Source organism: Eptatretus burgeri, chromosome 2, assembly GCF_056783735.1.
Source record: "Eptatretus burgeri isolate ZD-2024b chromosome 2, Ebu_testis_v1, whole genome shotgun sequence".
Taxonomy (NCBI): domain Eukaryota; kingdom Metazoa; phylum Chordata; class Myxini; order Myxiniformes; family Myxinidae; genus Eptatretus; species Eptatretus burgeri.
Window position 1 is genome coordinate 113,907,212 of NC_140962.1, and position 16,823 is coordinate 113,924,034.

Sequence of the window (16,823 nt, forward strand, 5' to 3'; positions counted from 1 at the left end):
CGACAACAGACAGCATTTTGAGGAGGAGGGTGGAGGAGGGTTGGAATTGTTTGTTGATGTAAAACTTTAATGTTCAAGACACCCATAATTCTGAAGTGGGAAAACTTGTGCTCAAATCTCACAGCATCCATCGTTTGTCTTTCAAATTTTAAATTTACTTCTGGCTCTGGTTCTTTTTGGTAAAATATATTTTGTTGATTGTTTTTGTCTGTCCGAACAACATGACCATACTGGTGTGTAAAATCTCGGACCTGTGCATTGATGTTGCAATCCCATTTTTGTCCCCCACCCATTCGACAAGTTCGGAGATGGAGATATGAAAATGAGCTCCGTCCAACCAACCGACCGAGCAACTGACCGATCATCCATCCATAACCGACCGATCATCCATCCATGTACTTTTGTGTCTGTGATATTTCAAAAACCGTGCAATATTTAGCTTTCATATGGCACAGATCGATTCCACATACCACACAGAACGTGGGAGACCTACAGTGCTTTCAGAAAGTATTCACACCCCTTGACTTTTGTCATATTTTGTTGTGTCACAACCTGAATTTAAAATGGATTCGATTTTTAAATAATTTCCCCGATCTACACAAAATAGCACATCATGACAAAGCGAAACATGTTTTAAGAAATTTTTACAGATTAATTAAAAGCTGAAATATCCCACGTCAATAAGTATTCAACCCCTTTGCTATGACACTCCAAATTGAGCTCAGGTGCATCCAATTTCCTTTGATCATCCTTGTGATGTCTCAACAACTTGATTGGAGTCCACCTACGGCCAATTCAATTGATGGACATGATTTAGAAAGGAACACACCTTTCTATAAAAGGTCTCACAGTTGACAGTGCATGTCAGAGTAGAAACTCCACCATGAAGTCCGAGGAACTGTCTGTGGAGCTCCGAGATAGAATTGGGAGGAAGCGTAGATCTGGGGAAGGGGAGAAAACAATTTCTAGAGTTTTGAAAGTTCCCAAGAGCACAGTGAGCTCCATCATTAGGAAATGGAAAGAATATGGAACTACCCAGACTCTTCCTTCAGCTGGTGTCCGACCAAATCGAGCAACTGGGCAAGAAGGACCTTGGTCAGAGAGGTGACCAAGAACTCAATGACCACCCTGACTTAACTACAGAGGTCCTTGGTTAAGAAGGGAGAACATGCCAGAAGGACAACAGTCTCAGCACCCTTTCACAAGGTAACATCCCTGGGTCAGATTGCGGGAAAGTGTGTCGGAGTGGTGCTGAGGTGTCGTCCACCAGACGACGGTCTCCTTGGGTTAACCTGAGGTGGTCCCTTCGGGTGGGTGCCTGGAATTTCCTATCCCTAAGAGAGGATGATCACCTGTCTCTGTTATCATCTGAGCTCAAGCGTTTGGACATTGGTATTGCAGCTCTCTCTGAGGTACGGAGACCGGATAGTGGCGAGATCATGGTGGGTGGTGTGCTGTATCACGTGATTGGGTTTACTGTATCACGTGGTATCACGTGATATCACGTGAGTTACCACAGGTGGTTACACCTACTATTGGTCTGGTCGCTCTGATGGTTACCATACCCAAGGATTTGCTGTAGCTGTGTCCAATAAGCTGACTCCAATGATAATTGAGGTAACACCGGTCAACGAGCGTATTATGAGATTAAGGATTCGTCACTCCTTCGGTGTCATTTCCCTGGTCTCTGTTTATGCTCCGACTGAGGCGAGTGAAATTACTGTTGAGGATGCATTCTACGCCACACTCGAGTCTGTGGTTGATCAGTGCCCCAGACGAGATACACTTCTAGTCTTGGGGGATTTCAATGCATCGACTGGAACTGATAGGGACGGTTATGAGGTGTGTGTTGGTCCCCATGGGTCAGGAACTATGAACCAGAATAGCACTAAGTTCCTTGACTTTGCAAGAAGTCATGGACTTAGGGTGGCTGGTTCATGGTTTCAGCGCCCACAAGCTCATCGCTGGACTTGGTATTCCAACGCTGGTGGTGTGGCAAAGGAGATTGACCATGTCCTCGTTGATGGTCACTGGAGGATGATCCAAAGCTGCAGGGTTTACCGGAGTGCTCAGTTCCTCAATACTGACCACTGGCTTAGGCTGTATGTTGGCAAGGTCAGGAATGAGAGGGTAGCTGAGGAGTTTGCAAACAGGCTGAGTGGAGATTTGAGGAGTCTGGGTGCTTTAGAGGATCCTGAAGAGTTGTGGAGTGCCTTCAAGACCACCGTCCTTGATGTTGCCAGTGGATGTCTTAGAACTCACCGCAGGGCAAAGAAGAATTTTCTCTCAAGGGACACTGGATACCATTGACCAGAGTCGCAGGGCCAGGCTGAATGGCAGAGCTGAGCTGTTTAGGGAGCTGAGGCATAAAACTGTATGTGCACTGAGGGTGGACAAGGAGGCCTATGTGCGAGGAATCTGTGAGGGTTAGAGCATCACCCCTGGACAAGGGATTCTTGTCCTGCTTACAGGGGAATTTGCGCATTGCGTTCATCCAAACCCATCCCTCAGTGTATTGCAGTTAAAGTAGAGAGTGGTAGGCTCTTGACAGAGGAGTCTGAAGTGAAGGCCCGCTGGGTCTGTTACTTTGAGCGGTTGCACCAGGCTGATCCCCCAGCTGTCGAGTTGGACGTCAATGGTGTTACAATCCCGGTTGCTGACCTTCCAATCAACTGTGGTCCACCTTCGCTTGTTGAAACACAGGCTGCGGATAACTGGTTGAAATGGGGTAAAGCTCCAGGGATCTGTGGCATCCAGGCTGAACTTCTCAAGGCTGGTGGAAATGCTGCACTCATGTCATTGCATGCAGTTCTGTGCTCTGCGTGGAACACAGGCATCATCCCAACTGACTGGAAGAGGGGCCTTGTTGTCCCTCTCTGGAAAGGGAAGGGTGATCGCCAAGACTGCAACAACTACCGAGTGGTGAAGCTGCTCTCAGTGCCGAGCAAGGTCTTTGCTCAGATAATTCTTGATAGGGTTCGCCACCATCTGCTTGAGCACCAGCGTCCAGAGCAGTCAGGCTTTACACCAAAGAGGTCAACGATTGACCGTATCCTTGCACTTCGTGTCCTCACCGAACGCACACGAGAGTTTCGGCAGGGGCTGCTTGCAGCCTATGTTGATCTCTGTAAAGCGTTCGATTCAGTGAATCGGGATGCCCTCTGGAGGATTCTTGGTCTTTGTGGAGTGCCACCAAAACTAATCGATCTGATGTCTGAACTCCACTCTGGTACTGAGAGTGCTGTGAGATGTGGTGGTACCATCTCTGACTTATTTCCAGTTGTTACTGGAGTTTGTCAGGGGTGTGTACTGGCCCCCACACTTTTCAGCACTTGTATGGACTGGATTCTAGGGAGGATGTCCGAGAGATAAAGCTGCGGTGCATCGTTTGGGAATGCCAAGATCTCTGACCTTGATTTTCGCAGATGATGCAGTCATCTTTGCGGAGACTTTAGATATCCTTTTGGGGGCCCTCGAGGTGCTGAATGAGGAGTCGGAGCGGTTGGGATTACGGGTATCCTGGGTCAAAACTAAGATCCAGGCTTTCAATGACATCTTGGATGCTGCTGTCCTGTCTGTGTTTGTTTGGGGTGAGAATGTTGAGGTCGTGGAGAGATTCACTTACCTTGGCAATGACATTCATGTCTCTGCCGTCTGTGAGTCAGAGGTATATAGACGTCTGGGTCGGGCCTGGGCAGTCATGGATTCACTGGATAATGGGGGGGGGGGGGGTAGCGCTGTCAGTACCTGTGCGGGAGGATGAAAGTCCGAGTCTTCAGGTCCTTGATGCTTCCAGTCTTGCTCTATGGATGTGAGACTTTGACTCTGACCAAGGATCTGAGATGGAGACTTAATTCCTTTAGTACCAGGTCTCTTCAGAGAAGCCTTGGCTATCGCTGGTCGGACTTTGTGTCCAACGAGTGGTTACTGAGAGAGACTCAAATGAGATTTGTTACCTGCTTAGTACGTGAACGTCAGCTGCAGCTGTATGGACATGTGGCTCATTTTCCTGACGCTGATCCTGCTCACCAGATTCTCTCAGCGAGGGAGTCTCGTGAGTGGAGGAGGCCAATGGGCCGACCACGTGCCTCGTGGTTGCAGCAGCTTGATCAGCATCTCAAGGAGATGGGGATGGTCCAGGCATCTGCATGGGGGATGGCCAGACAGAGGCCCCTGGAGTACCGGCGAAAGTGGATGCAGCGACGTGCTGCTCTGGCGCATGCTCCCATACCTGACCTGACCTGACCTCCAGTATAACAGACCTGAGCCTCGTCCTGGTGGAGGAGTTGCTCTCTTCATCAAGAACTCTATTCCTCACTCTCCATACATTGCCATTACTCCCCCACACTCCCAGGAATACCTCTGGCATGGCTTCCCCTCCACTCCTACCTCATGTTTATAAGTGTATTGTCCCATCCACCAAACAGTGATGACTCCATTTACACTTCACTGTCAGAAAACATGGACCAACTTCTATCCTCTCATCTGAACTTTCTCTTCCTCATATGTGGCGACTTCAATTGTCATCATTCCAGTTGGCTGGGTGTAGGTACCTCTCTCACCTGTCATGGCACTTCAGCAAAAGACTTTGCGACTCATTGGGACTGACTCAATCTGATAACTTCCCAACCCGGATCTCAACCAATGGTACTCCATCTATTCTGGATCTGATTTTGACAAATTTCCCTGACAATATCTGCTGCTCTTACTCCGCTCCAATCGGTTCTTCTGACCACGTCCTTGTCAAAGTGGACATCTCTCTGGCTGTTATTACAGAACCACCCCAGCACCGTCGAGTCTGGCATTTCACTCAGGCCGACTGGCAGGGTCTCCGAGCAGCCTTCAAAGTTATAGACTGGTCTCCTGTTGCTACTTTCTTCAACATCAATTCGTCCTGGGAATTCTTTCAGAGAATCTATCTCTATCTCTATCTCTATCTCTATCTCTATCTCTATCTCTATCTCTATCTCTATCTCTATCTCTATCTCTATCTCTATCTCTATCTCTATCTCTATCTCTATCTCTCTCTCTCTCTCTCTCTCTCTCTCTCTCTCTCTCTCTCTCTCTCTCTCTCTCTCTCTCTCTCTCTCTCTCTCTCTCTCTCTCACAGATTTATCCCCTCTCATCTTGAGTTGTCCTACCCTTCCTCCTGCACATGGTACACTGAAGCTTGTAGCGAGGAAGTTATCCTGAAACACCTTGCCTTTGCCTCATGGAAAGCAAACACAACTGAGGGTAATCTTCGTCCCTTCCATAAAGCTTGGAACAAGTGTGTATCTACCCTCAGGAGAGCCAGAAAACAACATCTTTTTAATCTCAAGTCTGAACTCTCAAAGCTCTTTCCCTCCTCCAAGTCCTCGTGGCATCAAATCAAATCTGTTTCTGGTGTATGTTCCCCCTCCATCCCCTTCCTTACCTCAAATCGCCGTGCTGCTGATAACGCACGTGAAAAGGCTGAATGCTAAACTCGGTGTTTGCAGCTAAATCTTGTGTCCGAAACCCATTGCTTGCTGTACCCACCTTATCCAGTCGCACCCAGCTGACCCTGGACTCTGTGTCCTTTTCTCCTAACAAGGTGGAGAGTTTGCTGTCAAACCTTGACTCAGATTCTGCAACCGATCCAGACGGCATCAGCCCACGTGTCCTAAAAAAACTGCTCCTCTGCTCTTGCCCACCCTCTCTCTGTTCTATTCACCCTCTCATTTGCTCAAGGTCATCTGCCATCTGCTTGGAAATCAGCAAACATTACTGCCCTGCATAAAAAGGTGCAAAAACAGATCATGCAACTACAGATCAATCGGCCTTCTCCCAATCATCAGCAAGGTTATGGAATCCATCATCGCTTCAGACATTAAATCCTTCCTCTTCTCCAATGGCTTGATTTGCGATCATCAATTTGGTTTCAGACCAGGTTACTCTACCCTGGATTTGCTTCTCCTGCTCTCCAAACAATGGATGGAAGTCTTCAATGCCAGACAGGAAATCCGAGCCGTATCCCTGCACATATCACGTGCTTTTAACACGGTCTGGCACCCTGACCTACTCAACAAACTCTCTTCCTGTAGTATCCAAGGCCATCTCCACTCATGGCTTGCAGATTTCCTCTCCTGTCGCAGTCAACGTGTGGCCCTAAATGGAGTTCTTTCATCCCCTCTTCCTGTCCAGGCTGGAGTTCCTCAAGGTAGCGTTCTGGGCCCTGTTCTTTTTCTGGTTTTAATCAATGATCTCTCCGACTCTCTGGAAAATCCTCTTTATCTCTTTGCTGATGACTCCACCCTATGCTGTACCATAGGTCATCCCTTAGACCATTAAACAGCAGCTTCTTCGCTCTCTGTAGATCTGGATAAAATCACAAACTGGTGCAACACGTGGAACATGTCTTTCAATCCTGACAAAACTCACACTCTCACTATGCCTCTCAAAAAGGACTGTTTGCCCCCCCCCCCATCCACCTTCTCAACAGTCCTCTGGAAGAAGTCTTTTCATTCAAGCATCTGGGTCTCACTATCTACCAAGATCTTTCCTGGGAAAGCCACATTTCCAAGCTGGCCTCCAATGCAGTCGCCGACTGGGCATCCTCCATTGTGCAAAATCCTTCCTCGGCTCACCTGAGCTCATGACCACATACAAAGCTTTTTTCCACAGCCTGATGGAGTACTGCTCTCCCCTCTGGGCTGGTGCCCCTGCCTCTCACCTTTCTCAGCTTCACGCTCTGGAAACCAAGGCATTTCGCATCATTGATATCTCCTGCGATGAGGCTGAGTCTTTGGGCCTCTCACTCTCTCACAGCAGGCAGGTTGGTGGTCTTTCTGTCTTCTACCGTCTCCTCTCTGGTCTTGCCCCCCCTTGTTCTGTCTGCAATACGTCCCCCCCCTCATATTTCCTCAGGGCGCTAAAGGTCCGCCAGCAACCCCCTTCTGGTAAAACTACCAAAATCACGAATCACTAAAACTACCAAAATGACGATTCAAAACAGCTGTTTAACACCACCTCTTATCTTCGCCCATCCAAAACCATGATCTTTTTCCCCCCGTTAATCCACCCCAAACCCACCTCCTTCAAATTCCCTGCCCTCCTTCCCGAAAGTTCCTGTGGTATCCATGTTTTATACCCCGTTTTCCCCGTTCCATCCCTCTCCCTTCCACAGATCTCCTAATGTCTCTGTTCCCTACTGTTTTGTCCTTCCCTTTCATGTTCCTCTTGTCTCCTGCCCCCTGTTGTGCTTTTTGTGTTAGCTCTCATGTGAGTTTCGACAATGTGTGGGGGAAAAAAAAACGACTGTGTGAAAATTGAACTCTTTGGCCTGAATGCAAAGCATTACGTCTGGTGGAAACCGAGCACAGCTCATCACCCATCCAAAACCATCCCTACCATGAAGCATGGTCATGGCAGCATCATGCTATGGGGATGCTTTTCAACAGCAGGGATTGGAAGACTTGTAAGGATGGAGGGAACATTGAATGGAGCCAAATACAGGCAAATCCTTATTTGACAACCTGCTTCAGAGTGCAAAAGACCTAAGACTGTGGCAAAGATTTACATTCTAACAGGACAATGACCCCAAGCATACAACCAAATTAATACTGAAATGGCTTCAGAACAAGAATGTGAAAATTGTTAAGTGTCCTCGCCAAAGTCTAGACTTGAATCCCACTGAGAATCTGTGGAAATATTTGAAGATTGCTGTTCACCGACGTTCCCCATCCAACTTGACAGACCTTGAGCAAATCTGCAAGGGAGAATTCGAGAAAATCCCCAAATCCAGATGTGCAAAGCTGATACAGACATACCCAAGAAGATTCGAAGCTGTAATCACTACCAAAGGCGCTTCCACAAAGTATTGACTCAGGGGTTGAATACTTATTGATGGAAGACATTTCAACTTTTAATTTTGAATTAATTTGTACAAATTTCAAAAAACATGTTTTCACTTTGTCATTATGGGGTATTTTGTATGGATCAGTCACAAAAAATTGAAATTGAACCCATTTAAAATTCTGGCTGTAACACAACAAAATGTGATAAAGGTCAAATGGTGTGAGTACTTTCTGAAGGCACTGTGGAGTATTAACTCCTTGTTAGAGAAAGTGATAAAATTGCAGTAGATTCAAAATATTACTAAAGAAACCGTCCGCACCACTTCTCTGACGTGTATGGTTTTCATCTATCTATAATTCCAGCAATCTCTGTGTGTGTGTGTCTGTGTGTGTGTGTGTGTGTGTGTGTGTGTGTGTGTGTGTGTGTGTGTGTGTGTGTGTGTGTGTGACCGCTGTTTCTCGACAACCTCTGGTCCGATATAATTGAAACTTGCCAGGTATATTGCTGGGGACCTGAGTATGTGCCTTTTCAAGATTTGATATTAATCGGACAAGTGCTTCCCAAGTTATGGCCATTTATTTACCAACCAATGGGAAGACACGTTGTTGCGTGGGCGTGGCCGATGGGGAAGAGAACCCCAGCCGCGTTCCCCATTACGGGTTACAACGTACGGGCTTCCGGAGAGTGATGACTTCGTGTATTCTAATAATTTCTCGATTTCTTATGCGCATTTATAGATAAACACAATGGCCCAACCTGTGTGGTTTATTTATTTATTATTATTATTATTATTATTATTATTATTATTAATATTATTTATTTTATTTTATTTTATTTTTACGGGCACGTACGAGTGCAAAGAAATGGCAGATTTTATTGACCTCGCCAAAGGAGAGGGTATTGCATTTGGGTCCGTTTGTTCGTTCGCACAGAACTTTCGTCTTTTTCTCTGGAAATCCAATTGACAGGAAATTTTCACCATTGGAGTGACGACTCATGTGGAATGTTTTAATTCTAATTATGAAGTCATAGGCCACGTGGTGTGGCAGCCATGTTGGAAAAAAGGAAAAATTTGCACCCCTGTATCTCTGAAACCGCACCATGGAAAAAACTTGAAGCTTCGCACATGGCAAGTACTCCTCATGGGGAATAATATTGATTTTGTATGATGTCATAGGTGCCTTCGTTATGACGTCATAATTGCATACATAGAATGCTACATCCAATCAGTATGAAAATTCTTGAGGGTCATCTTGGGATAAATTGGTCCACAGAAAAAATTGATCATGTCAGTCACATGGTTTGGCAGCCATATTGGATTTACCCTTAAATCTTTAATAATCTTCTCCTCTGAAACGACTGGACAGATCTAGAGGAAGCTTCATACAAATGTTCCACAAGCCTTGGGATACCAGTGTGTTCACGAATAATTGATAGGTCACGTGGTCTGGCAGCCACATTGGATTTAATGAAAATTCAATGAAATTCAATGGTCAAAAAGATTATTTCTCTTGAACCTCTTCCGCGATTGACGTGAAATTTCCAAATTATTATCTAGTAGTGATGTGGAATATTAAATTTCAACCTGATTGGATGCATTGGCTGGCAGCCAGAATTATTTTAATTTTTTTTAAAATCTGGTTCTTTTTGATCTTTTTGGAATAAGGCTCACTTGGCTGCTGCTTGATGGGTTTGAGGGTAGAGGAGTGGTAGCTAAAACCTGAATCCTACTCAGGTTCCTCCTAATGACTTCATCTTTGCTTTTTGCTTGTTCGGGTTCCTTCTGATCACTCCAATGCAATACTTTACCCACAGTGTTAGGTATTCCACTTGTTTTGAATTTAATGTATTTTAATCCCATTCTGAATTCAAGTGAATAATAATAAACGTCATGGGTCAGGCTCAGGTGTCCGTTCAAAGCGGGGTTGCATCAAAGCGGGACGTCTTGGTACCCAATCATCACTGCCAGCAGTTATAAAGTGGCAGATCTAGTTATGTCTGTTAATAATTAGGTAACACACCAGTACACAAACACCACAAAAAATACACTGCACAAAACTACACAAACACTCCACATAACAAGTCCTGGCAAGGGTCTGCAATCTCTGATTGCTCTTTTTCTTGTTATGACTTGTAATACCGGCTCCCACCAGGTGACACTATTTGATATATAGTGCAATACATTTACATAGAAAGAATTTGCTTCTTTCATATGCAGCACAAGGCTGGAGGGTAGCATCATTGGCCGATGGCATGGATGTGCCGCTGATGTAATGCCCTCTGTAGGTTATGACAGGAATTTGTAATTTATTCACGGTGCCAGCAATAGCTGACCTACTTTTTGCGAAGGACTCCGTGAGATCTTCAATGTCCACCAACTAATGCCTACAGGTGGGGAGCCCAGTTTAACGTCCATTCGAAGGACAGCACACACATTGCTGCCTCACTCTGCCTACGAGACACGAGGATGAGGGTTTCGCTGTCATCCTCGTGTCTCGTCGGCAGGGTGAGGCAGCAATGGTGAGGCAGCTGGGCCAGGATTCAAACCCAAGCTAGACGACTCAGAGGCGAGTGTGTGTACCTCCAGGCCATCCTGCTAACCCGAGATAATTGGCATGTTCCCCCTAAAACCAACACCCCAAGTACAACCACGAGTTATTTTCAACTTATTCTGTCAGTAGTTCAGGATTGCATTGAAGTCAAACACACAAACACTTCTCATAATGTAGAAACACAAGTTTGTTATGGCAGCTCTAACTTCCAGGAGTTAGAATTCTTTTTTTTTTGGCAAGTCGATCTTCACGATGTTTGTCACTTCCATGGCTGTTTTCGAACTTCCATGAATAGATTTTTTTTAAGGCTGAAAGCTTCTGGTGCACACTTGAATACAACCACCAGTTTTCAACTCATTTCGTCCAGCGGTCCAGTAGTGCATAGAAGTCAAACAAACATAAATTATAATTTCCCCAATTCTATGGTTTTCCATGGTTACCAACATTCAACACGCGCTTCGCTGATGGTAGTTGAACAACATAACTTATATATGTTAGAGCACATTAAAGTTTATTGACAGTGAATATTTGCAAAAATAATTTATTCCTGAAACATTTTGTTTACTGCTAACAACCCAGCGTTTATTTTAGTAACACACAAACTTATTCGCCATCACTCCTTCCATTGGGACCAGACTCTGGACAGAGCGTCTGTGCTGCCGAAGCAGTCTCCTTGGCTATTGGGCACAATCCTGGACGGGTCGCCACTCCGACGCAGGATACTCGAATGGCTCAACTTCATCCTCACTAAATTTCACTTATTCATCAAAAAACAATTTTATCTATCAATATATTACTAAAACTCTCATCTTGTATGTATGTATGTATGTTCCCGAAATACAGCCAAAACGGTACATAATAGCGCAAAATTTTTAGGGCCACCTTACTCACCATTCGCCTGTGGTGTGCAGTATCAAGTTTCTTTCAAATCAGGCAACGAAAAAAATTATTAAAAAATCAATTCCCGATTCAGTCAAGTACTCTTCAGGATTATTTGATCAATGCAAACAACCTCAGCGGTATAGTTCGCTGGAGCTATCTTTTTCTTTTTTTTTCTTGAAATGAATTTTTTCATCAACCACTGTCACAACGGGAACCCAACGGGTTCATGGGTCGTCTAGTGTACACTATATATTCCCTCATGTTACCAGGGATGAGCGCTCTGTGTTTTCATTTTCACTTTAAGTTGCAAAATGCAATTCTCATTGAGTTATGAATAACACACCATTGGAAAGACTGAGCCGACGCGAGAAGTAATGATGTCACAGACATCACGCCGTGTTACTGCACCGCCATCTTTCCAAATCCGTCATCCCGACACCTAGCGTCTGGCATTCAGTCCGTCACCTATAGACATCAGATAGTCAGATATATTGGTTATTGTGTTCAACTGCCGTCAGCAAAGCGATGGGATAGGTTGAGTGCTGGACACCAGGATGATGTGCAAGCAGGGTCGGATTTAGGGGCAGGCAACCGCCTGAGGTGCCAGGTTCGGGGGGCGCTCGCTGCCGTGCTTCGGGTGTGCTTGCCATGAAGCTATAACAAGGAAATTTGATGCAAGGGGAGGCTATTTGGGTCATCATCGACACCAACACCAAATTAAATAATCCCGTCAAGCTAACGACCTAATTTTATTGGAGGTATGGGGGGGGGGGTAATTTGCATGAGAAAAGTGTGGCGGGCTCAGGGACAACATCACCAAGGTGTTAAAAATAACATAAACAAATAGAGGTACGTTCAAAGTACTCCACCCCCGTGCCAAATATATAAATAATATATCCCCCGCAATGCGAGATAGAATTGGGAGGGAGCGGTGTGCAATAATTAATTGATTATTATTTGATTAATTGCATAATTAAAATTAATAAATTGTAATCATAGAATAATTGATTTATCAATCAATTGGCTAATAGCACACCAAAACCGCCACTGTTTCATTCCAATCTGTAACTTTTTGAAAATTAATGAATAGAAAAATTAAATAATTAATCGATGAATTGATTTATCAATAAATTAAAAACACCTTTATAGCCAAATCACTTGTTCACCGTCGTGTCCAAATATCAGCTTCCTCGCTCAAAAAGGTGCTTGAGATATTGCCTGGATGAAAAAGAAAATAAATAAGTAATTAATAAATCGACAATAATTATGCCTGGTGTTGGCTTCATGGTTCGGGTGTTGGGCTTGGGATCTGAGGATCCTGAGTTTTAAATCCCCCTTTGCTGTTGAATTAATACCAGGTGGGGTTGACTCAACCTGTCATCCTTCTGAGGTCGTCAAAATGAGTGCCAGCTTGCTGATATCCTGTGTCAGAGTGGCGACCCGTCCAGGATTGGCCCCAATAGCCAAGGAGACTGCTTAGGCAGCACCAACACTCTGCACAGAGTATGGTCCTGATGGATGGATAATAATTAAGTCATTTATCAAATAATGGATTACTCAAAAAATTAAAAATACTATTTTTGCCAAAGCACATCTTTACTTTTGTCCCCAAATTTCAGCCTCCTACCTCAAAGGATAGCCTACAAACAAGAAAACAAACAAACAGAGTAAAAACTGAGTACTCCCTTCCTTCGACACCCAACGATGACGTCATGCATCACCTGCATATGGAATTGTGAAGGAGTGGTGTCCAACTTTTTTATGGGGGGGGGGAGAAGAAGGTTTGGGGTGAAGAATATACAACACCAACCACACACTATTCCTTGAGGAGATCCTCTCACAGACATCACACTCAGCACAGATGCGCACAATCACCCGAGTGACTTACTCGTCCTACCAATACCCCTATAATCCTCTTTCACCAATCCTTCTCGGTACCTATTTAATTCCAATTATAAACTTATCCACTGTTTCTGCTGCTACTGTCTTTCCAGGGAGACCATTCCATGCATGAACTACTCCCTGAGTGAAAGAACCCTTGCTTAGAGGCATCTTAACTCTCCTCTTCTTTACTGTCATGGTCCCTGGTCTGATCACTGTCGATTGTGCTGAATAATTGTGTTCCTGTTTTATTTGTACTGTATCCTTTATTATCTGCCTGGAAACACCGATCCCTCTGCCCCCCAAAATGATTCACACTGCTTCCTAACAGCAAAACCTCCCCCCCCCCCCACAACATTCTTCCAGTCATAGGTTAACGTAAATGGCTCCGCTCATAGATTCTATTCCATTTCCTCTTCTTGGGAGACTACCAGAAAACATAACCTCACAACCCTTTGCTTTCAGTCGTTTACCCAATATGCTGCATTTTTTCAAATCCTGCGAGTAAACTTTCCCTTTGTTGTTCATTTGCTCCTCGGTGTACCACAACCAATGTCTTCCTGCCGACTCCCGGGAAAATGTCATTTAATTTTCCTTCATTGTCCCTAACTCTTGCTCTCAAAACTACACACAACTCCATGTCGACGATCCTTCTTTCAGAATGCAGCATCGACATATTTATCAGTTTCATCAACAACAAAAACTCTCCTGGTCTCATTATGACTTATCTCTATTGCTGCACCATCACCCCTGCCTGCACTCGATACAGCCTCACCGTTGCCTGCACTCGATACAGCCTCACCGTTGCCTGCACTCGATACAGCCTCACCCCTGCCTGCACTCGATACAGCCTCACCGTTGCCTGCACTCGATACAGCCTCACTGTTGCCTGCACTCGATACAGCCTCACCGTTGCCTGCACTCGATACAGCCTCACCGTTGCCTGCACGCGATACAGCCTCACCGTTGCCTGCACTCGATACAGCCTCACCCCTGCCTGCACTCGATACAGCCTCACCGTTGCCTGCACTCGATACAGCCTCACCGTTGCCTGCACTCGATACAGCCTCACCGTTGCCTGCACTCGATACAGCCTCACCCCTGCCTGCACTCGATACAGCCTCACCGTTGCCTGCACTCGATACAGCCTCACCGTTGCCTGCACTCGATACAGTCTCACCCCTGCCTGCACTCGATACAGCCTCACCGTTGCCGGCACTCGATACAGCCTCACCGTTGCCTGCACTCGATACAGCCTCACTGTTGCCTGCACTCGATACAGCCTCACCCCTGCCTGCACTCGATACAGCCTCACCGTTGCCTGCACTCGATACAGCCTCACCGTTGCCTGCACTCGATACAGCCTCACCGTTGCCTGCACTCGATACAGCCTCACCCCTGCCTGCACTCGATACAGCCTCACCGTTGCCTGCACTCGATACAGCCTCACCCCTGCCTGCACTCGATACAGCCTCAACCCTGCCTGCACTCGATACAGCCTCACCCCTGCCTGCACTCGATACAGCCTCAACCCTGCCTGCACTCGATACAGCCTCACCGTTGCCTGCACTCGATACAGCCTCACCGTTGCCTGCACTCGATACAGCCTCACCCCTGCCTGCACTCGATACAGCCTCACCCCTGCCTGCACTCGATACAGCCTCAACCCTGCCTGCACTCGATACAGCCTCACCCCTACCTGCACTCGATACAGCCTCAACCCTGCCTGCACTCGATACAGCCTCACCCCTGCCTGCACTCGATACAGCCTCACCAATGCCTGCACTCGATACCCCCTCACCACTGCTTGCCCCCGCCACCCCCCACACCATTGCCTGTCCTTGCTACCCCCTCACCACTGCCTGCTCTCGCTACCCCTCACTACTGCCTGTCCTTGCTACCCCCTAATAAAGTATTCAAAAATTGAACAAATGGATAGGAGGGGCTAAAGACGCCCCTTGCCTGGGGCATCATTTGATTTAGGACTGGCCCTGCGTGCACATCCATAAAGGCCTAGCCTAATGCTAGATGTAATGCTGTCATGATGCAGCGCGACAGAGGGACAGACGGATGGAAGGAGGGAGGGAAATGTAAATCCGTCTACTTTAATATATAGATGAGTTGTTACATTCCCTCCCACCAGGTGGTGCCATGGAATACACATTTACATAAGGAGAATTTTCCTCCTCCCATCCCCCTTCCCATCCCAATCTGTACCTTGCGGCCTCCCTCCCACCACCCCTGGGCTACGAATTGTTATTGCTAATCACCCTTTGATCTTCATCCATATTGCTTTCCACATAAATACCCCAGGAGTTGGAGGGATGTGAGAAATTATGGATGAGTATGCAAACTAAATTAATATCATAGTGGGTCTCATGAGGAATGTGCATTTGAGGGAGGAAAAGAGCAATAATATTGTATTAAGTGTTGTTTCATTTTTGCCAAAGAGGCTTTGTAAATGATGTATTGCTCAATTGTCCACGTAACCAAACTGGAACCTTTGCTTTCATTGACAGATGTACCGAGATGGACGTGATCTCTGTGAAACCATATGGGGCCTGGCTTTTCTGCCAGTATCCACTGAAGATTGCATCTCTCCTGGATGTGAGGCTAGAAATACAGATCAGCGGGACTCCAATGAAGATGGCAGAATCAACTTCCGCACAAAGCGGTCACTCTTCTTGGAGGAAATAGAAGGCAGTGGCAGTGGCTTTTAGCAATAATGAAAACAAAAACTACACTCATGACAATCTCTCTCTCTCTCTCTCTCTCTCTCTCTCTCTCTCTCTCTCTCTCTCTCTCTCTCTCTCTCTCTCTCTCTCTCTCTCTCTCTCTCTCTCTCTCTCTCTCTCTCTCTCTCTCTCTCTCTCTCTCTCTCTCTCTCTCTCTCTCTCTCTCTCTCTCTCTCTCTCTCTCTCTCTCTCTCTCTCTCTCTCTCTCTCTCTCTCTCTCTCTCTCTCTCTCTCTCTCTCTCTCTCTCTCTCTCTCTCTCTCTCTCTCTCTCTCTCTCTCTCTCTCTCTCTCTCTCTCTCTCTCTCTCTCTCTCTCTCTCTCTCTCTCTCTCTCTCTCTCTCTCTCTCTCTCTCTCTCTCTCTCTCTCTCTCTCTCTCTCTCTCTCTCTCTCTCTCTCTCTCTCTCTCTCTCTCTCTCTCTCTCTCTCTCTCTCTCTCTCTCTCTCTCTCTCTCTCTCTCTCTCTCTCTCTCTCTCTCTCTCTCTCTCTCTCTCTCTCTCTCTCTCTCTCTCTCTCTCTCTCTCTCTCTCTCTCTCTCTCTCTCTCTCTCTCTCTCTCTCTCTCTCTCTCTCTCTCTCTCTCTCTCTCTCTCTCTCTCTCTCTCTCTCTCTCTCTCTCTCTCTCTCTCTCTCTCTCTCTCTCTCTCTCTCTCTCTCTCTCTCTCTCTCTCTCTCTCTCTCTCTCTCTCTCTCTCTCTCTCTCTCTCTCTCTCTCTCTCTCTCTCTCTCTCTCTCTCTCTCTCTCTCTCTCTCTCTCTCTCTCTCTCTCTCTCTCTCTCTCTCTCTCTCTCTCTCTCTCTCTCTCTCTCTCTCTCTCTCTCTCTCTCTCTCTCTCTCTCTCTCTCTCTCTCTCTCTCTCTCTCTCTCTCTCTCTCTCTCTCTCTCTCTCTCTCTCTCTCTCTCTCTCTCTCTCTCTCTCTCTCTCTCTCTCTCTCTCTCTCTCTCTCTCTCTCTCT

At 46.2% G+C, this 16,823-nt stretch overlaps 1 protein-coding gene across 1 annotated transcript in view; it reads left to right on the plus strand.

The window, feature by feature from the left end:
• Positions 1-15,932, plus strand: part of LOC147032863 (riboflavin-binding protein-like) — a 34,630-nt gene extending 18,698 nt beyond the window's left edge. Inside the window, exon 6 of the mRNA XM_085858806.1 lies at positions 15,653-15,932. Coding sequence (XP_085714932.1) covers positions 15,653-15,853 — 201 coding nt within the window. The 3' untranslated portion in view covers positions 15,854-15,932. The remainder of the gene's footprint in view (positions 1-15,652) is intronic.
• Positions 15,933-16,823: the final 891 nt, after the last annotated feature.